Source organism: Pieris napi, chromosome 5 (genome assembly GCF_905475465.1).
Source record: "Pieris napi chromosome 5, ilPieNapi1.2, whole genome shotgun sequence".
Classification (NCBI taxonomy): domain Eukaryota; kingdom Metazoa; phylum Arthropoda; class Insecta; order Lepidoptera; family Pieridae; genus Pieris; species Pieris napi.
In genome coordinates, this window is record NC_062238.1 from 10,442,952 (window position 1) to 10,466,406 (window position 23,455).

The window sequence follows — 23,455 nt, forward strand, 5'->3', positions numbered from 1 at the left end:
GACGTATGACGGCATAATGTCAGTGTCAACCAGTCATCTTTTGGGATATTTGACTTTGAGTACTTGAGTACAGGCTTGACTGGCGGCAGACTGCAGAGTAGCGTGCGTTATATCTCTTAATCTGTATTCTGTACTCTGTAGTAACGTATTGTAATTTTTTGTGGTGACGAATCACGAAACAGTAAATAGGAATCTTCAATTTTCTGCTGTTACAGTGTTACTTTATATGATTCAGTCACTATACAACACATGGCTCAATATTTTATTAGTTCAGAGTTTGCTTATAAGTTCTTAGTTGTCATCAATTAAACTGTGTCTTAACTTGTGTAATAATTATTTGATTAATTAATACTTCACTCAGACTCTCCGTGTACTGTTTTTTGATTAAAACTTCTATTAAATCTCAGTGTTGGGGAATACAAAATGAATCCATACCAAGTAAGTAAACAATTAACATTAATTCGGGTGTAGTTTTGTGCAGCCTTGTTTTGTTTATCACAAAATCATAAGAGCCACTTACTTATATTTTCCTTTTAAGGGACCGCCACAATATCTACACAATATTGGATTTACGAACAACGCTCCACAGTCTTTTGGGAATCCTATGCCAATGCCAGGATTTCCTACAATGGGCTATCCGGCATCCCAGCCGGGTTACCCAGCTGCATCCCCTGGTTACCCTCAATCTAACTATCCCACTCAAGGATACCCTCAGCAAAATTCAGGGTACCCACAGCAAAATCAGGGGTACCCGCAACAACCTCAGGGATATCCCCAGCAACCTCAGGGATATCCCCAACATTCTCAGGGTTATTCCCAACAATCTCAGGGTTTTCCACAACAATCTCAGGGTTTTCCACATAACCCAGCTCAATCCTACCCAGGTGCTCAAGAATCAGCTCAAACTGGATATCCCCAACAAGGATACCAGGCAAGTGGCTACCCACAGTCAAACGCACAGGCATATGCTCATAGTATTCAAACTCATCAGGCTTATGGTGCATCAAATCCTGTATCTAGTACACCCAAGGTAAGTTAAATCACATTAATGTGCTTACTTTATTTGTGATAAGCAAAACATTGGTGCTATGGCTTTTGTGTTTAACTTAAACTCTATTAGCTTACATACTTTTACTACAAACTGAATGTTTAATTTCTAACATACTTGTTTGTATACTAGGCTGATATCTATCTCTGATGCAATACAAGGCAATAGTTAGACAATTTGTATTATAAAAGTATGGTAACAAAAATGTTACAGATAAATAAAACTGATAACTAAAAGGAAAATTAACTTTTATCAATTGTTCTGAATGACTCATCCATTCTCATTACTCTTGGCATAATGCCAATGTGAGTTTTATATTGGTTATTAATTATTTATGAGGAAACACACTGTTACATAATATTGCTTCTCTTAAAATTTAAGTTAAAAGATATTCCGTCATATATATCATTTAGCTATACAATACCCCTATAACCTTTAATTAGTTAAACGACTTAATTTACATTTGCCGCCAGTTTATGATTTAACTTGTAGATTTAAGAACTAGCATTGTTCATTAAATTTACTAAGTTTATTAAGTTTCATTTCTCTATGCCAAATTGCAGTTACACTATTATAGTTGTTTTTACTCTTAAAAGATTGTGCAACACTGATTCATTTTTATGAATAAGGGTGTAAATATGTTAAATGTAAATGCTATGCTTCTGTCGAATGACTAAAGGGTGAAAAATATACTATTATTTACTGAGAAATGCTAGAATTGTGATTAATGTATGGGTTATCCTTCATAAGTTTATCATGAGATAATGTCATGTTAACAGTGTATCTTCAGATAATATCTTGTTTTATTAAACAAAGATAAGGTTATATATATTTTATCAGTTTAAGGGCCTCTTAAAATGATATGACTAATGATACATGTATTGATTATAAGCTCTATAATGACACTAGATTATGTAGATAAGGTTTTTTTAAGTGACTGATTCCATACAAATATGAAAATACAAAATTGGTTTTATTAGATCAAGTTTCGAGTCTATTAATCTATGAGTTGATATAAAGTAATCATTTTTTTTACACATCTTTGTGGCTTGATTTGACTCTCAACCAAACATTTCCAGTTTATGGTTAGAAGGTCCAGATGGCTGATTATCTTCATTAACATAACAAAAAACAATCTTGCATTGGAAATGCATTTCCACTATTCTAATAATAAAGGTCTTCCCACTTTGACGACTCATTGGTCTAGTGGTTAGTGCCCTGACTGCGAAACCATGGGTTCGATCCCCGGCTGAGACAAACATCGATTAGGTCTTGGGTGTTTAAATATGTCTATCTATCTACAATATGTATGTATATCCATTGCCTAGTACCCATAACACAAGCTTCACCAGCTTAGCATGGGACTAGGTCAATTGGTGTGAATTGACATTATTATTTTTTATATTATCAATTCCAAGCTGTTGGACGATGAAAAAATTATCACTTAGTTCATAGCAAACACCTTCAACAGATCACACACATATTGGTGCTATACCTACATTCGTTTTGCCTCTATTCAAGGAACACTTTACAGCAATTACATTGTTATGCTCACTTCGTCTCACCGCACACATTTATCACAATAACCTATCCAGTCTTGACTACGATCTTCCCTACAATGGATGTAAATCCAGTGTTTTTAGATTTTAAAATATACCAATATTAATGGTTATGGTTATGTGAAAGTGCAGTTGGTTACATTTGTGTTATTTTAGTTAATATTTGATTTGAAATATGTCTTCGGCAATGTCTAATTCTAAGCGGAGTACCTACAGGACGTCACTGGGGCGACGTGGATTTAAATCTTTTCGTTACACGGTACACTTATTGATTGTGCATGAACATTGCATTTACTTATACTAAGTATGTATATGAGGATTATATTATTGTGTCCATGCATTATATACCACTTTAATATATATAATATTTCAAAGGGGAAATCTAAAAAGTATTGGATTGTAAAGTCAACCAATAAACAAATACTTTTAATAATGTTGACGTCATTTGCAATAATTGATAAATTATTAATATATTGCATACAAGTAAATAATAAACATAAAACAGGAAGGGGTTTATTGACCGTTATCATCTTTCATGAATTACAAACTTACATTCGATAACATTTATGTAATTTTACTGCTAAACTTCATGTAGTCTTTTTTTGTAAGAGTGTAACTCCATTAGATTTTACCGTATTTTTTGATTCAGTGGCTCTGCAAAGTTTCCTGTTTCATTTGTACCTTTCCTCTATACGCAAGGTCATCAGCGTCTAACAAGTCCATTTTTAGGTTGGTTCTAACATCTTCATGGACCCAAAAGTCTCTACGGAGTGATCGTGTGAAATTGAGAGATCGTTAAATATGTCGTTATTATGCCAACAAGCATATAACAAACAATTTATTACTGAATTCATTCACCTCTGATTTAAAATTTGTAACTAGACCAGTGGTGGGCAAACTTTTTTAATGGCGGGCCACAAAGTTTAAGAAATTCTAGAGAAGGGCCAGAATCATAGAAAATGCATTGTGTGTTATAGCTTTTAATCATAATTTTATCAAAACATTACAAGTAGAATCTACTTTTTCTTCTGAACCGTCAAAACGTAATTATAACGCGCCGTATACTATCTTATCTATGTCGATGGACCCTCGGCGGGCCGGATTAAATACTTTCGTGGGCATGAGTTGGCCCGCGGGCCGTACTTTGCCCATCACTGAACTAGACTAATACTTCATTATCTAATGTTTAATTATGTTGCAGTCCAAACCTACAGTGGTGCCAGTGAACCCCTTCGATCCTCGCGACGATGCGGCGGTTCTCAGGAAAGCGATGAAAGGATTCGGTACGGATGAAAAGGCCATCATCCAAGTGCTGACACGTCGAAGCAATGAGCAACGTTTGCGGATAGCGTTCGAATTCAAGACTCTATATGGAAAGGTAATGTATTCTATGATTCTTCTAATAAAAAAAATCAATGGCATAAAAACCTTTTTAGGTCTGGGCCTCAGATTTCTGTATCTGTTTCATGATCATTTGGTAATCTAATAGGCAAGTAGGTGATTAGCCTTCTGTGCCTGACGCACGCCTATGACTTTTTGGGTCTAAGGCAAGCCGGTTTCCTCACAATGTTTTCCTTCGCCTTTTGAGCGAATGTTAAATGCGCACATAGAAAGAAAGTCCATTGGTGCACAGCCGGGGATCAAACCTACGACCTCAGGGGTAAGAGTCGCACGCTGAAGCCACTAGGCTAATATATATATCGGGTGTCAATATACTTATTTCAAAAAGAATTACTAAAGTTTTTTTACTTGAACAAAATATAACAATGGTACCATCTCTATGTGGCAACGACAAGGAAAACGACTAAAAAATTCACGATTTAATAATATTAACTAACTAGCTGTAAAGTATTTGTATAGCTAAGATTCAGAGTTGCAACTAAGCGTTTTCATTTCTGTATGTCAAATATCATACATTTTGACATCGGGAAGTATTTTTAGGGTTTCTCGCCTGTCAATCAGTGGGTTGGTGTAATCTATTAGTTATATTAGTAACCTCAAGGGCGCTGTAATATTTTCATACTTTACAGCTTTGCAATTCATACTTAATTATAGTACTACTGACGCTTCATAAACAGACCTGAAACGTTTATGAACAATATAAATTACTATGTAAACAATCATTTTATAAGCTACTCTACTAAATTGTTGAAATTTTTGTTTTTGGACTTTGCCATGCAGTTTGTATAGGATGTATTACTAAGGTCAAACATACTTTCACTTGTTTTAATTCTGACCGCGAACATAATTTTATGTACCTACCGCTACTTTCTCAAAATATATATTTTGTATAACTACGTAGTAGTGTTTACATTTCAACTTTAGACATCTCTTTATACATTTACATTTTCGATTTTTTTTATTATATGAGAGGGTGATTCAGATACGAGATTTAGGTCTAAGTATGTACTTCTGAATGACAAATCCAGTACGTTTTTGACGTATCAGAGTCGTATCACACTTGAAACTCAATATAGATATATTATATATGCGGTTTTACCGTATTGTAGCGTGTTGTAGCCTAGCTATTATGTTTTTCCTTTAGAAATTGCATTTGATAGCCGGACTTTGAATAAATTTGTTCCCGTTACAATTATGGCCAGTTTTAGTTTATAACTCGGGCAACTAAGTATATATATGCAAGGTATATATAGGTATCAATTAATATAATTAAAAGGTGCGGCAGCAACTTTCGTGTTTATGCTATTATGTCATTACCATTTATCTTTACTTTCATAGTTAGTCGCGGCAATTTCAGTCGGGGGTAAAAAAGGTTTCTTTTTAAATTTTAAAACAAACAGTTCAAATTGTTTGAAGCAAGTGTTTTTGTTGTCTATAGTTATTTTAAGTTATTTCGACTTACAATGCTTTATTTCTAGACAAGATCTTTTCAAATTCGCCATAACAAAAGTATTTACAAAAAACGAATTAATTATAAACATTTATTTTATGTTGCGTATCTCGTAATCACTGATGATTTAAATGAAATGGAGCGATTAAGAAACTTTACTAGCGGAATTATATCTGACAATAATTAGCTATGAACTATAAATGATTATCTATGAATAGGGGAACGTCAAATTTATATATATAAACGTGGGGAATGACCACTATTCCATAGAATTTCTGTCTTGCGACGGTCTATATTAGGAACTTTCCTAAAGGAACTATACCTGGGGAAAATTACCTATGAACTATTAACAGGGGAAACCCCAATATTTATATTTAACAGTGTGTAAAAATCATTGAGTTAATTTATGTCGACGACATTAGTGCCTTTCCTAACGGAACATTACCCGCGGGGAATTACCCGTTATTATTATGAATTCTATAAATAACAGCGCTTATCTAATATTTTATTTCATCATTAATTTTGCGACAGTACCTACTGTAAGTGTTTTTCTCAAAGCAAATAAATGATGGACGATATACCAGGGTCATAGCATGTCAAGCATAGACAATGTGTGGGTAATATGTGTAAAAAAGTAATTATTGTTGACGTAATCACCAAATAAGAAAAACAAAGGGAAACCCCACTAGACCCCATAGTTAAATTGCATCTCAGCTGTAGTACCTTGATCATTCAAAATCCATTGCGTACATTAAAGTTGGACTTTAATGTACGCAATGGATTTTAGTTTACATTTTAATGGATGGTACTAGGATATAAACAGTTTGAATTTTAGGCCAAGCACCATAAAATCCATTGCTACTGGCAGCCATAGCCTACTAATCTTATTATTCTTCAGGATCTCGTATCAGACCTGAAGAGTGAGACAAGCGGAAAGTTCGAGGACCTTGTAGTGGCACTGATGACGCCCCTGCCACAGTTCTATGCCAAGGAGCTGCATGATGCAACAGCTGGTATTGGTACAGATGAAGATGTCCTCATTGAAGTCATGTGCACTATGTCCAACCACGAAATTCACGTCATCAAGCAGTCATATACAGCGAGTAAGTACATCTCTATATATATAAAATTCTCGTGTCACAATGTTCGTTCCCATACTCCTCCGAAACGGCTGTACCGATTCTTATGAAATTTTATATTTTAGACAATTTTTATGATACAGCATACACAAATACATACAACCCTTCATTTTCATCTACCCTCTACGATCAACCCTTATTTTTGATTTGTTAGTTAAGAACTTTTAACATGAACTCTGAGGTTCATATAGAGAAAAATCACAGAACCTAAAAAGTTTTCATTCTGGAAAACCGGACAGTCTCTAGGGTACCATAGCGAAAAGTTCCATTTTGGTAAGTACTAAAAAGATAGGCTAGGCATTAAAGAGAAGCAAAGATCGCGGGCGCAGCTAGTTTTACTATATATATTCGTATGGGAATCATGCTAAAATTCAATTTTTTTTTTTTATAATTTCAAGTAGACTCATTTTTGTTTTTTTTTCTGAATCGTACCCTTAATTCTCAATTATTTATCCAAACTTAGGGTCTATACATTTGTTCAGTAGATATAATTACAATTATTCATATCAAATAATTTTCCAAAATGTGGGTGTATAATATGTTGTACAAGAAATTATAAGGATGGCAACATTTGCCAATATTTGGCTTACGAATACGTATTAAGGGTATAACATTCAGTTGAAATTTCTAAGCTAAGTCTTATGTAAAACATGTTAGTACTGGATGTTTATTACTGAATTCATACTTACCCTAAGATTATATTAACGTGATATAAATTGTTTACTGTTTATTTATAATGTATGTCAAAGTTTATACAAGTCTGATCAGTCAAAAAAAAATACTTCGCATTCTAGCAAAGCATAGGGAAGTTGAAGACTTCAGAAAATTTTAATATTTTAGGAGCTCAAGCAAACCCCTAATAAACGAACAGTGTACGGTATAGACGATAGAGAGAGCACTCAAGTCATATGTCGGGACCAAAGACGTTAATTTCGTGTACCAATGAGAATTATTTTGACCTCGTTGTAGATAATTTTGTAAAGAACCTAGCTGAATCTTATATGGTGAAGTATGTACGGTAGTTGTACTGCCGTAGAGAGGGCACTCAAGTCATATGTCGGGACCAAAGACGTTAATTTCGTGTACCAATGAGATTTATTTTGACCTCGTTGTAGACAATTTTGTAAAAAACCTAGCTGAATCTTATATGGTGAAGTTTCTACGGTAGTTGTACTGCCGTAGCGAGGACACTCACGTCATATGTCGGGGACCAAAGAAGTTAATTTCGTGTACCAATGAGATTTATTTTGACCTCGTTGTAGACAATTTTGTAAAAAACCTAACTGAATCTTATATGGTGAAGTTTCTACAGTAGTTGTACTGCCGTAGAGAGGACACTCAAGTCATATGTCGGGACCAAAGACGTTAATATCGTGTACCAATGAGATTTATTTTGACCTCGTTGTAGATAATTTTGTAAAAAACCTAGCTGAATCTTATATGGTGAAGTTTCTACGGTAGTTGTTCTGCCGTAGAGAGGGCACTCAAGTCATATGTCGGGGACCAAAGAAGTTAATTTCGTGTACCAATGAGATTTATTTTGACCTCGTGGTAGACAATTTTGTTAAAAACCTAGCTGAATCTTATATGGTGAAGTTTCTACGGTAGTTGTTCTGCCGTAGAGAGGGCACTCAAGTCATATGTCGGGGACCAAAGAAGTTAATTTCGTGTACCAATGAGATTTATTTTGACCTCGTGGTAGACAATTTTGTAAAAAACCTAGCTGAATCTTATATGGTGAAGTTTCTACGGTAGTTGTTCTGCCGTAGAGAGGGCACTCAAGTCATATGTCGGGGACCAAAGAAGTTAATTTCGTGTACCAATGAGATTTATTTTGACCTCGTGGTAGACAATTTTGTAAAAAACCTAGCTGAATCTTATATGGTGAAGTTTCTATGGTTGTTGTACTGTCGTAGAGAGGGCACTCAAGTCATATGTCGGGACCAAAGAAGTTATTTGCGTGTACCAAAACCTGGTTGCTTGTATGTTGGCGTATGTCTCCATTATTAAAATGCCTAGAGCGATAAGGCCGCTTGAAAGTCATATATTTTTGTATAGACTTTTAATGTAAACAATATTGTTTACATTAAAAGTATTGGTAGACAATTTTTGTTCGTATTATGGATTCATATAAGTAATAATAGTCGTACTTTCAAATGTGCGAGTTAGTTTCATTGCTCAGATAATGAAATGGCCTTGAATGACAATGAGTAGCTTCCTGTCACAGTACTTATACAACACTGGATTTGCAATAAATGGGAATTACCTACTTATGTACTTCCCCGATTTTAATACGAATTAAGTTACGTCTACGTTTAGAAGAACACTTGTACTAACGTTATAATGAAATAATATTGTTTTATTGTTAAGAATAAATCTTATCAGTCTATTAAATTTTGTTTACGATTGGTTATCAAGAAAATATATTTTGGGTTTAAGGCAACTGAAACGTTGACTGTAATTATTAAATAAAAATGTAACAATTATATTTTAATATTAAAGGAAAATGAACACAATAAAGTCATTTAAAATACCTATGAAGGCGTAGAATGTACTATATTTCACTATTGAATGTTTTGTCCTTATCACTGTCATGTCATTTTGAATATAAATAAGCGGGACGAATTTCTTTCAATGCTTGTCAAAGTATGTTCGTGAATGAGATTGTACCTGTCTTATAAAACGTGGTATACCTAAAGTGACTATTTATTCTTTGACTCAAAACGGGACATTGGTTTAATTTAGGTCATATAATAAGTAGTAAATGAAAAAAAAACACTTTTTTAAAGTTATTTAAGTTAGTTGGCTAAAAAGTTAAAAATCACAAAATATACGTACTTAAAATGTATAGTTATATTTATATTTATCAGAAGAACAAATTTGTTTTAATATAACTGTGTCGAATAAGAATGAAACTCTTGGCCCCATTTTTTATATTCTGCTTAAATTTTCGCGCGGTTTCTGAAAACGGGACCATTTTACCCACAGTTCATTTTGGGGACACCGGAACTCGTAATTGGAAAAACGGGACGTCTGTTCACTTTAGTTATACCTACTTGCCATGGTGATATAACAACGTTTTATACTAAGGCCATTACATTACCACTTAGAATAAACTCTCTATTGGTCTGAGCATCGCTATTGTACGCAAAGACAACGGTACGTTGTTTCCTTGTACGCGTCAATAGTTTCGGGTAAATACAAGATGGTTTGCCAATGGATGACGTCACGTTTCTCGTGACTCACGTCGGGCCTACGTCATTTTATTGACTTTTTCTTCGCTTCTATTATCGCGAACTATTTTATGTCGTACTAGCTGGCCTGGCGAACATCGTACCGCCTAACAGTCGATTCTTTATTTTGTTTAAATACTTATTCTGCTATTCGGGACACCGGTCTAGCTAGTAAGATAAAAAAAAGTCAAAGTCAATTTTCAAAATCCTATTATTTGCGGATGACACTTCGCTTGTTTTTAAAGTTAAGCGTCAACTTGAAAATTTTGACCAAGTTAATTTGGCACTATCTAAGGTTGTCCATTGGTTTAATGTTAATAATCTGCTTTTGAACTCAAGTAAAACTAAATTAATAAAATTTTCTACGCCTAATGTGAGGCAGTTAAGCACCAATGTACAACTGAATGGAGTAGAGTTGGACCCTGTTGAGTCAACTGTTTTTCTTGGCATTACTGTTGACGCCAAACTACAGTGGGGCCCACACATTAACAAATTGTCTGGAAGGCTCAGTTCAGCTGCTTATGCTGTAAGGAAAATTAGACAAATTACTGATGTGGATACTGCCAGAATTGTTTATTTCAGTTATTTTCATAGCTTGATGACGTACGGCATTCTCCTTTGGGGAAACTGTGCGGATATTAATACAATCTTCTTATTACAAAAAAGGGCTGTCCGCGCTATATATAAGTTAGGTCCTAGAGTTTCTCTCCGAGAGAAATTCAAAGAGATAAACATTCTGACTGTAACTTCACAATATATTTTTGAAAATTTACTTTATGTTTACAAAAACGAACCGGATTTTGTCAAATTGTCTGATCTTCACTCCCGAAATACTAGGAACAAAAATAATTTAACAGTTCATGCTACTCGTCTTCATAGAATAAGCAACTCGTTCATGGGTCAATGTATACGCTTTTACAATAAACTTCTTATGGATGTTCGTAAACTTCCCCTTAAGAAATTTAAATTTTTTATTGAATCAAAATTATTAACTAAAGGATATTACAGGATATCCGATTATTTAAATGATAGAAACGCCTGGGATTGAGCTGCTCGCTTATACAGCTATCGCTTGTGTTTTTGTAAGCTGTCTTTCACTTCTTTTTTTTTTTTTTTTTTGCATGTTGTACATATTTACAATCTGACATGTCTTGTGCTTTTGCATATGCATTTTATTTTATTCTATTGACATGTTTGTGCTTAGTGCATATTCATTTCTTTACATTTTTTTTTTTTCTATATTACTGACATGTTTTGTGCTTAGTGCATATTCATTTTTTCTTTTTCTACAATACTGACATGTTTTGTGCTTTTGCATACAATATTTTACACTTTGACATGCCAAGTGAATAATGATTATATTTCGATTATATTTTTCAATTTCATTATTTTTTCCTTGCTTTAAGGTACACCTTAAAAATACATTTTGTATCCATTGTAAGTGTAAACATTATGCGGGTATATCATAAACTCTTTTGCTTGATTTATAATTTGATACATTTTAGTCTATAGTTATTTTGGGCTGGCGATCTGAGTGAGTTGTTGCCCCACATATTTTTATGGTGCCACTGGCGGTATTGTTGTGTACCGGGTTGTGCAGCTCCCTTAATAATGGTTGAGCTGCATGAGCTATTCGGGGCATGCTAGCCGTCTGCTGGCACAGGCTTGCTCAGATCGATCTGGTTCTTTCTTCCAAAGACCAGTCCAGTAAATACTCTGCATTTGTTTACACCAATTTATTAATTTATTATTGTATTATCTGGACTATAAAAGAGACTAAGACCCCCGAGTTTGTTTCGACATTTCTTCTCAGGGCAGTCAGTTAGGAAATGTCGACTTCATCTAGTTTAGGATGACATTGTAAAAGTGATTTATATAGTCCTACTTGCAAGAATAAACTATTTCATTTCATTTCATTTCATTTCATTTCATTTCAAAGAAAGTTGATAATACAACAAATACATTATGTCAAAAAATAAAAATTTACCTTCCCGGAACCCCTCCACTAACTTAACGGTATGGTATTAAAGTTCAAATTGCCTTTAAATATTATTAAGAATATTTTGTATGGGAATATAGAAAAGTGTTGTTTTTACACTTTTTTACTCATTTTTTTTTAATTTTCTCTCCGTAAGAACAATCCTCGTACTTCAAGGAATATTATAAAAAAAGAATCAGACAAATCGGTCAAGCCGTTTTCATGTTATGTCGTGACAACGAAAAACGGGTTTCATTTTTATATATATAGATTGGTATATTTATTACTTATTAAAAGGATGACAATGATACGAAAGGGATGCTTGGGTGGTTTGGACATGTGGAACGGATGAATGAGAAGCGGTTCAAAAGTAGAATATACAATTCAACCGTGGATGGTGAAGTCGGATTGGGTAGGCCTAGTACATACCTGGACCAAATCCAGGAGGTCCTAGAGACAAGTTAAACCTACCCATATAGGGCCGTTTAAGTATTACGTAAGCAGATTTACTGCAATTTATCACCACCACACACACAAAGTCACACACACACTCTATAGTGCTTACGTAATAATTGAACGGCCCCTGACTGATGAATATGCATGGTGAATGTCATGAAAGTGGATGGAGCGAGAGAGATATGTCGGTACCGTAGCAACTAGAGATCCGTGGTTTCTTTGAGGAAAAAGGCGATAAGATATAAATAAATCAATTATTTTCTTTCATTAAATGTGATGTTGACTAGGTGCTTCTCGAAGGTCCCATAGTTAAGATATGTAATTCTGGATCAGACACTTGACAATATTCAATACACTAACCACAAAATTGGCAAATTCTTGTAGCAAATCGAATTATCTGTAGAGATATCCAAGGCATGTTCTACGATATATGATATATGTTGATATATGTTGTACCCCCCTTTTTTTTTAATATAGTCAAAATTTTCTTTTGTACTTCCAGTGTATGGAACTTTGTTGGAGGACGATCTTCGTGGAGATACATCAGGAAACTTCAAGCGTCTCATGACATCATTATGCATGGTAAGATAATTCCTCTGAACCTTGGATGAAATTCTGAATAAAGAGATAATAGCAGTTCCGTTTTACTATTGCCAACTCCTGATTAAGTAAGAATCCAAAAACAACTAGATGGTTTCCCTAACTCTCTTTTACATAATTAGTCATATTTTAATCCCAAACAAATTTTTAACTAGCGATTAAAAATTGTTAAATTAGTTGCTACGTACGTTAAGTTCTGCAAATTACAAATTTAATGAATCACTATGTTCTAAACTCGGTAACAACTGACTTAAATCGAAAGTCGTAGTTCATGTTGCACACTCCCTCGAGAGGGAGCGTTCAAGTATTACGTCACACAATTTTTGGAAATTATGAAACCCCCATTTTCATACGCGTTACATGAACGCGCCGTAACGTTTTTCTGTACCCAATAGTAAAACGTTTCGTGACCACCAAAGTTACTCTTTATACCTAAAAGTTACCATTATGTGGTGTAAAGTACTCGAAAGTCGAATATAATATTAACAATAACGCGTAATTCAATCCCCACACCGCATCGTAACGTTATACAAAAGAACCCCCCAAAATTCGTTACGTAATACTTGAACGCTCCCTAAGCGAGAAAACTCTTTTAATTAGAGTTTCTACCGGATCCCGTCATTGCCCTCCAAAAGCCTCAGTAAATGAGAAACATGAAACCTGTATAAGTGCCTGTCATTTTTCACGCGTGAACCTCTAATTACTGACTCATTCTCAAATTTCGAGGGACTCTTATTTAATTAAAACCAAATTTGAGTCTGTTTTAGTTTTCTATAGTTTTATAGACCTGTAACCCTGTAAGATAGAAACTCGGGTAAGTGAGAAACCTCTAACCTATAATAGAAAATGAGATCGCGGTCCCTTGAGCTCTCACTTATCCAGGTTTGACTCTATATATTTTAGTTAATAATTAGAAGCGTAAACCAAATAGCCATCGTCACACACTTGAAGCCAAAATGTGCCCTTTAGTTATTTAACATAATATCTCTTGGGCAGCGGCCCTCTTGGGTCGAGGGCCCGTGGCATTATGCCAGCCCTGCTAAATAATTATTTTAAACAATGCCGAATCTGAATCCGCTTAATCGGCCAGCAAAAGCTATAAGCTAACATGAGTGGCTCCATCTCTCTTCGGCACAAGATAATGACATTGAAACGACATTTCTATAGCCAAAGAAGTTCATGTAAAAATCTTACAAGTTTCTTTATACTTAATAACAGATTACTTTTTGTTTAATAGAAGTGAATTGATATTAATTATGACTAGTATTTTATATGATTCTTCATTGTACAGGTTTTTTTCTGATTATTTTCCGAAATAATTATTTGAATCGAATGTGTGTCAGGCTGATCACCATCTGAAGGAATAATAATATCGCTAAAAACTATCCTAATATTTTGGTATAACTTTTCAGGGCAACAGATCTGAAGATTTTCATATTGATCGAGAGAGGGCAAGAGAAGACGCTAGAAGCCTCTTGCAGGCAGGTAAGTAATCAATTATTCTTTAACATGTTATATATTGTTATAACGAACACAGGGATAAAAGGGATTTGAGAATAATTATCTTATAAAAAAGGGTGCGTGTACTTATGTACGCGCGTAAGAAGTTATACTTTTTTGGCATTAATAAAAATAGTTTTTGATTGCATGCAAATAATTAATTACAATTAAATAATCAAAGACTGGAAAAGGAGTCATTATAGTCAATAAAGTTCAGATTACATTTGAAAAATTAAATAAATAAATATTTATTATTATTCTCTTACATGAAGTGTAAGATAAATTCTATTATTATTCGAATGTTGTTTTTAAATTATGTCCAATGTAGCATCTTCCGTGGGCAACTTCATTCTGTTAATTTTGTGTCACGGTGCGCGCGCATCGTAAAATTTCACTCTCATCAATTTTACATAACGCGCCTAAGTATAACTTCAAAAACAGTAGCGTTACACTCTTCTAGGGCCTCAGATATCAGTACCAGTACTTGTCTATCTTGTAATATAATTTATTTTTCTTTATTGAGCAGCCTTCTGTGTGAGACATGTCGTTTATTGTTTAATTTCGGACATGCAGACCTCATGTTCATTTACCTAACCGTACGAGTAAGGGGCCATCCAGGACTTTTGAACCCCTCCCCCCGTCCTTGTCACAGGTTGTCACATTTTTATAACCCCCCCCCCCTCCTGATGTGACGTCACACATTTTTAAAATTTATCTTTAAATCCTTACCATTCAAAATTCTCGTGAATTTGAGTGTCTCATTTGCATTACAACGCCGCTCTAGAAGTTAAATGACGTTGCATGAGAGATTATCGCATAGCGAGAATGCTAAATTATTAATAAATATAGATCAAGCTCGTAAATTTTTAAAATTTTTAATTCACATCCAAACTTTGCGTTTTAGTATTTTAAATTTTAACATGAGACGTCACAAAAGTATTGATCCCCCCTTGTCACACGATGTCACACTTCGGTGATACCCTATCTCCCCATTAACGTGTGACGTACTTTATGGATGGCCCCTAACGTTTAAATGCGAACGTAAATAGAGGATATTAATTGCACGCCTCGGCAGTGCTCTACTCTCGACATGTCAAAAAACCCAGTCTTTCGAAACTTGAATGACTTTTTTCTCACTAATAGAACACTTACAGGATAATATGAGTGCAATAAAATAAGTATATGTAAATAAGTATTTTTTATGAACAATTATTTTGTTTAAAGGCCGATTTACATTATCTTAGTGTTTAGGATAGTACTTTAGTTGAAACATGTAAACGCTACTTGCTTTAGTAAACGCTACGCTAAAGAACTTGCCTTTCAAGTTGTACTAAAGCACTCTCCTAAACACTAAGATAATGTAAATCGGCCTTTACATAGTAAATAATAACATTAAAATCAATCATTCTTGAACGTCCGTCAGTCTGTGTTTATGGATTCATGTATGTGGCAGAGAAATTGGTCGAAAAATTTATCGTACCAGAATACTTTTTTTTCTTATTATATAAAGTTATAACCTGGGCTGATTCCTAGTTAATATTAGCGTTCTAAGTACTGTCGTTTAATTATAATTTGTAAAAAACTAAAATACGACTGTGTATTTGTATATATATATATACATTTATTTTAGTAAATTTTTTATTATATTAAGTAGTAAGAAGTAAAAAATAAAAAATGGAAACGAATGATTTATTATTATTATTTTTTTAAATGTGAATGACCGCTATGAGGCGTGCACTTTTAGATTTTCCAAACTCTTTTACTCTATTTTAACCACTCGCGTACAACAATAGAATATTAGCGATGTCGAAGAAAGTGCCTATGTCTGGCTATACTCTCGGGGCGTAACTCCGACGATTTAGGAAATCGCTACGCTTATAAAACAGAAAGACTGAGTAAGAAAAATGTACAGCCTTGGCTCGTACACGTCCTTTATCTATATATATAAAAATGAAACCCGTTTTCCGTTGTCACGACATAACATGAAAACGGCTTAACCGATTTGTCTGTTTTTTTTTTATAATATTCCTTGAAGTACGAGGATGGTTCTTACGGAGAGAAAAAATTAAAAAATTGAGTGAAAAAGTCTAAAAACAACACTTTTCTATATTCCCATACAAAATATTCGTAATAATATTTAAAGGCAATTTGAACTTTAATACCATATCATAAAGTTCAAGTGTTAGTGGAGGGGTTTCGGAAAAGTAAATTTTTATTTTTTGACATAATGTATTTGTTGTACTATCAACTTTCTTTTTTTTATCTTTTAGCTAGACCGGTGTCCCGAATAGCAGAATAAGTATTAAAAAAAATAAAGAATCGACTGTTAGGCGATACGATGTTCGCCAGGCCAGCTAGTAAGATATAAAAAATAATTGTATTCGTTTGATCTATAGGTGAACTCCGTCTGGGCACTGACGAGTCGGTATTCAACGCTGTGCTCTGTTCCCGTTCATTCCCGCAACTGGCGGCCATCTTCCAGGAGTACCAGTTCCTGACAGGACACGACATCGATGATGCCATCAAGGCAGAGTTCTCAGGCGACCTCGAGAAGGCGCTTCGTGCTATTGGTAACTTTTAAATATATCTGTCAACTAACTTAAATTTTAGTATTGTTTGATTGTTTTTTTCCTTGGGTTAGCGGTTTGTTAATACAATAAAATTTATTTAAAGAAAAAACTTTTTAACCGGATTAACAACTATTTAACATAATTTTAAATTTATCCGACGTTTCGCGTGCTTTACAGCGTGCTGGTCACGGTGACTGAAGACAAAAGGTGTTGGATGTCAAAAAGTATCACAGCTGCAGAGAAAGTTGCATTATCTGTAATTTAAATTTATAATAATACATAACTTTAATCTGGTTAAAAAGTTTTTTCTTTAAATGTGTAAAGGTTATGTTAATCAAAGACAATACTAATAAAATTTATTATAAAAGATTTTATTAGAAATTCAAAATTCGCAGTAATCTCCACGTATAGTCCTTTTCATGAAAAAAGTCCCCCAGACGCGGCGCTGCAATCGCATGCCGTAATGTTGCCATTTATGGGTAAAAAAATTTACCTATTTTATTTACATTTAGCAGATGTAATTTATCAAATAATATTATTTTCTGCATAAGTACTTCGATGAAACAATATTTCTGTTATGTAAAAAGTATATTTTTATTTACTTATATTAGCGGTGTTCTACCTACTTACAGGGAAAAGATGAGAAAATAGGGTAAAGAAAAGCAATACAATTTTTTATTCAGAGTTTTATTGCATAATAATTGTTGGGTTACAATTTTTTTCGAAGTACACGCCGCTGTTGTTACAATACCTTCGTTTGTAATTCTTGTTACAGTTTTCTCTGACACACCTGCAATTAAATTATGAACAATTAAAAATAATTATAACTTTAAGTTTATAATGCTTATGTAATATGTAATATATGTTTTAATTTCAGATAAGTACCTAGTTTCATCACGTTATGTATTTGTTAAGTTTTGTCGCAAAAACGAATTTATATCATAAAAGTCCCATCAATACAGCAAAAAATTATTAAATGGCAACTCTAAAAAGTACCTGTTTTGGCGGCGACACTCTTCCGAACATTGTTTAGTGGTATTAAAACACCTTGATTCTTATGTTCCGCTTCACAGAACTCTTTCACCTTTTATATCATTTCTCGAGCCGAACTTTTTACAACTTTTGGCATTGTAATCAATCTTTAAAATGCACTAAGCTAGTCAAAAATTCACAAAAATCTACCACAACAAACGAACTTGATAACATCGACGAATGACAACATTGCCGACCTGTCAAATTTAGTTCCAAAAATCGCCGCGGGACTTCTTTCATGAAAAGCACTATACCAGTAAAACTTTTGCATTTGAAAATCGAAACGGCTAATCGCTTCTCTGTGATTGGTCTAGACGCTAACCAATTAAATCTATCATTTAGTGTTTGACGACTCACTGGTCTAGTGGTTAGTACCCCTGACTGCGAATCCATGGGTCCCGGGTTCGATCCCCGGCTGAGACAAACATCGATGTGATGAGCATTTGGTGTTGTGCTTAGGTCTTGGGTGTTTAAATATGTATTTATATGACTATCTATAATATGTATGTACATCCGTTGCCTAGTACCCATAACACAAGTTTCACCAGCTTAGCTTGGGACTAGGTCAATTGGTGTGAATTGTATTTAAAAAAAAAGTGTATTCTTATCAAGAAAAGAGCGTATATACCTCAAAGGTAGGCAACGCACTTGCAAGCCTTCTTGTTAGCAGGTGATCGTGCCCTGTCTTATTAATTAATATTAATTATTTTTAAAAAAATCTTGTGACTTCAGTGAAAGTAGTCCGCAACAAGCCGCTGTTCTTCGCGGAGGGTCTTCACAAGTCCATGAAGGGTCTTGGTACTAACGACAGGCAATTGATCCGTATTATGGTCACCCGATGTGAGGTCGATCTGGGAGACATCGCCGAGATGTTCCAGGCCAAGTATGGGGAGTCTCTGCAGAGCTGGATCGAGGTACATCTTTTATTCACACACAAAAAGTGTTGCACAAAAAAATACTTGCGTGTCAATACTTGTAGTATGCACGAAACATGTCACATTAGTCATTAAAACAAATGAAAAAGGAAAAACAATACCAATTTATTAATTAAATTTAAAATATGCAACAATAACTTTATATTATCCTAGCAGTATGAATTTAAATTCCGTTTCTGTTATTAATTTATGTATTTTTTATTAATTTAAAAACGATTGCCAAACCGCAATTTTTGTTTTAACAAAAATCGAATTCGAGACTTCTGGTATATACGGCATTTATGCTTAGAAATGGCTGCCTCTTGCCCATGTCTGACACATATTATTTATATATATTATTTTGTGATATTAATGAGTAATAAGTTTTTACATTAAGTCATAGCTTAATTATTTCCTTGTTTTTTTTTTTACAATCCACGCAAATGGGGCGTTATAAATTTGATGTGTCTGTTTGTGAAATCTTAGCTCCTAAACGGTTAGATTTCTCGTATCACGACGTACGTCGTTGCGGAACTGAGCGTTACCCAGGTAACACTGAAAATGTTTAGAAAATGAAAAACGGCCTAATGTAGAAAGTTGTTCATTAAAAAATGCTAATCGCAGCCTAACATAGCTTTTTTTGTCCACAACGATATTCATAATAAATCATTGACCGAAAATTTTCTCGCGTTAGGTTCATTTTCACGTGTAACATGAGTTTTAGATTTGCCGCCAATTCACAAATGACAAATGAATGCAATACTACATTAGGTGACCAAAGAGTTCTAAAATTGAAATTCAAAAAAAGTTTTCATTAGCAATGTTTCTAACTGGCCAGTTATAAACATTTTCAGTGTTACCCACGTATATAAGGCAGTTTTTGCCGCGGACAAATACTATGTGGAACCAGCTACCCTCTGAAGTATTTCCGAACAAATTCGACTTAGAGTCCTTAAAGAAAAGAGTACAAATTCTTAAACGCACTCGCAAGCCTTTTGCCATTGAAAGTTTCCATCGGGGGCGGGATCACTAAACATCAGATGAGCCTCATGTCCCTTTGCCCTCATTATGCGGTTTTGTTTGATAGAAACTTATCAAGATGGTTCATATAACCTGATAAGGAATTGCAAAGCCATTGTATGATTATTTTACTATCGTGTATTTTATCTATGTATTAGTACTTAAATAAAAATATAAAATTTCATTGTTTCAGGGCGACTGTTCTGGCCACTACAAAAAGTGCTTCTTGGGATTATTAGGTTTATACTAAGCACGTTTTTTCACAAATATAATTATAAATAAAACTTTATTTTTTTAAACGACATACATATTCTCTATTTTTATTTTTTATATACATCTAGCGGTATATTAAAACTTTTAATTGTTTTCATGGCGTAGTTCTTGCGTTGATTTTCAAGTGTTTTTGTGGTATTACTTGGCTTAAAATTCTATAATTGGGAGACATGACGTATATACTACTGCGCGGGACCTCTTATGTCACTTGGACAATTACCTTTTATATATAATAATAAATACTTCATCTATGAATATAAGAAAATAAACCTCTGTCAAGTGTCAACTGTTAACTGTCATCTGTCAAATAGTTGAATATCGCCGCGCAAATCGAGTTTATGTCTAATCGTTCTTTAATACAAATTGGCATAATACCGTCCAAATGATCTGATTATAGACCATATTTTGAATTTGATATTATTATTATTTCACATTTCTATATGTAATAATTTTTAAATATTAAAAAGTATTGTAAGACCATTTATTGAAATTTAATTTCAAGTATTTTTATATATATTAAGATTTTTCAATGTTTTATTATACACTAACTATTAGACATTTTACACGCATAAAGCCCCAACTTGTTCAAAAATATTATAGAAAGAAATATTTTATTATAGTACGATATTAGATATAATTTTCCTTCTAAGTGTAAAATATCCCGCCATTTTGAAATATATATATTTGTGAAACAAACCCAACGAATACTCATTACAGCTTATTTTTTATAGATTTGGATTTTTTTTTAAAAGTAACTAGGTTGTTGTAACTATGTTTTTGTTTCTATGTAATCTCTGAAGCCGTCTGTTAAAGTGCTTATGAAATCCGTAAAATATTAAAAATTAAATAAATTCATTAGAAAATTGTTCAAAAGTTTGACTTTAGTTATAATATTTTAGTATGTAAGCTGTTTGAGAAAAATGTTTAAATATATACTATTACGATGTTTCTATTGCTTGTGCCTTTATCTAGTGCTATTTGTGGCCAATGTGTATTGTACGAATGCATATTTATATTTCTATACTTAATACTATTTGATTAAATGGATGTATTAAAAAACGTTTTTTTCTTTCCAACCACATTTCCTGTTCATTTTTAGTGGTGCTCAGACAACTTCAACAAGTTCGGACGGACTCGGATATGTGTACTCAATACTATGAAGAATAGACAACATTGATTTTTGTTCTGTATTTCATGTATATTATACAGTTTACATGCACCCAAAACTCCTTAAATATCGTAAACCCAAAAAAATAACGAATGTAATAAAAATCGATAAAACTTATCGAAGTTGAAAACTAAAAACTTGGGTAAACAAGTCTATAAAGTTATTAATTACTAGTAGACTCGGCCAAGCGTTTGCGGTGGCTAAGATTTTTGTTACATTACATAGTAGTAAACTATTCGAGAGAAACGGCAGGAGAACACCAATCCACCATGCCTTTTTGGTGGTTATGCCATTAAATTGTAGCTTATGTGAAATGTTGGTATTTATTTTGATAAGGATCAATACCTAGGTACGAATAAAGAGCCTTTTCTAGCGGTAGTATTTTAATAAAAAAAATTAATAAAAGGACGCTTATTGTGACGTAACTATAAAAGATAGAGACATGCTGTCGCTACATTTTTATAGATAGTGATGTGTCCTAAAAATTTTTGTTCTATCATTAATAGATTTCGCAGCGCACGCGATTGAAGGAAGGTTTTTGTTTTTACTTTTTTACACCTTGGGTTAGATTATTCAAGTTTTAGTAAGCATCCCTAATTTTTTTTTTAAATGAAACATAGCCTATATCACTCGGGAATAGTGTAGCTTGCCAACGGTGAAAGAATTTTTGAAATCGGTCTAGTATTTTTGGAGCCTATTCATTTCAAACAAACAAATCAAATCTTTCCTCTTTATAATATTAGTATAGAAGAATTAAATAACCATTAAATTTCGAATTTACAAAACCCGTTTCTTACTAAAATAAAAAGCAAAATTATCTCGGTTGGAGCCAATCTATTCCAAATCCATGATGGATCGTTCAAGGCGTAATAAAAATTAAATAATCAGCCGCCGAAAGCCACTTGATGAATGAGGTATCAGATATTCAAACAAAATGCAGGCAATCTATTCTACTCGTAAGCCGAGCTACGCTTATTTTAGATAAGAAATTTCAGTTAATTCCTACTGACACCCGATTAAACATCGCGTTAACTATGTACAATTTTAATGTTTTATTCATTTTGTTTCCTACTTTTGCTTAAAAAGATTTTATGTTACGTCCAAAAACTTAATTAAAAAAGATAAACTGTCCTTTTTTTATGTAATACGTAATTGTATCGGGATTTAGTTCCATTTATCAAGTGGGATCAGCACAGAGTTTAGGATCATAGGTTACATAAAACACTATTCGGGATGACGTAAGAGAAAAAAAATTGGCAAAAAGTAAATATTTGTAACAACAGGAATGAAAAAACTGTCACATGGTGTGCATTTTCTGGAATAACAAAAAAATATCCATAACTTCAAAAATACATGACTTATTTTTTTTTTTAATTTTTCTATTAACTGGTGTGGCATTAGCTATGAGAAAATTTCGACTTGACGTCGACTTTTGGGACACCCTGTTTATAATAAACCGAGACCCTGTCAATATTCATGACCCCATATGACTGCCCTTTAGTCAAAGTCACGGGCGCAATGGCTACAAAAATATATAAAAGTACTAGCCGTTTCGCGCCCGCTTTGCTGGACGAATTAAAATAAATTTTATGTTTCATTATTTTATTTTTTTTCATATTTTTATTATTCTTCTTTTTAACTTCCCGCTAAGAAAATTGAAATATTTCGAAAATCGAGTTTTTAACAGATGTTGACGTTTAGAGGTTCTAGGAAGCCTCCCCGAATGTTTCCGCGGTGAAGTCCGTATGGATAAATTTTCATAAAAGTAAAACAGCAATAAAAAAATGAAGGAACGTTAGAATTCGAAAAATAAATAGCCATAAACCATGTAGGAAAAATTTGGAATGGTGGTAGTTTCATGTCGATACGATCAGTGGTTTAGGCGTGATTGAGCCTCAAACGAAGACCATTTTCATTATATATATATATAGATTTTAACCTTACGTAATGTCAAGTGTAATTCGCATGTAGGCGTCTCTCATTTGTATATTTCTTACGACGTACATATTTTATCCCTTTACAAATGTTACTGTATTGTTCTGAAGTCAGCTCTTTACATGAATTACATTAATTTAAACTTCATGTAAGAGAATGTTGATGAATTATGTTGAGAG

The 23,455-nt window shown here is 33.6% G+C and overlaps 1 protein-coding gene across 4 annotated transcripts; it reads left to right on the forward strand.

Annotated features, from left to right (window-relative positions):
- The first annotated feature begins 207 nt into the window (after nucleotides 1-207).
- LOC125049534 (annexin B9-like) lies at nucleotides 208-20,418 on the forward strand. Of its 4 annotated transcripts, none has more exons than XM_047648885.1 (9): nucleotides 208-438; nucleotides 539-1,030; nucleotides 3,809-3,985; nucleotides 6,357-6,561; nucleotides 12,767-12,846; nucleotides 14,277-14,349; nucleotides 16,761-16,934; nucleotides 18,699-18,880; nucleotides 20,094-20,418. In XM_047648885.1, exons 1-9 carry the CDS (start codon nucleotides 424-426, stop codon nucleotides 20,148-20,150), a joined length of 1,455 nt encoding a protein of 484 aa, XP_047504841.1. In that variant the 5' UTR covers nucleotides 208-423; the 3' UTR covers nucleotides 20,151-20,418. The 4 variants fall into 4 exon arrangements, with proteins under 4 accessions (XP_047504841.1, XP_047504842.1, XP_047504844.1 ...); XM_047648886.1 differs by having other exon boundaries at nucleotides 211-438; nucleotides 539-931; XM_047648888.1 differs by lacking the exon at nucleotides 539-1,030 and having other exon boundaries at nucleotides 211-438.
- Nucleotides 20,419-23,455: the final 3,037 nt, after the last annotated feature.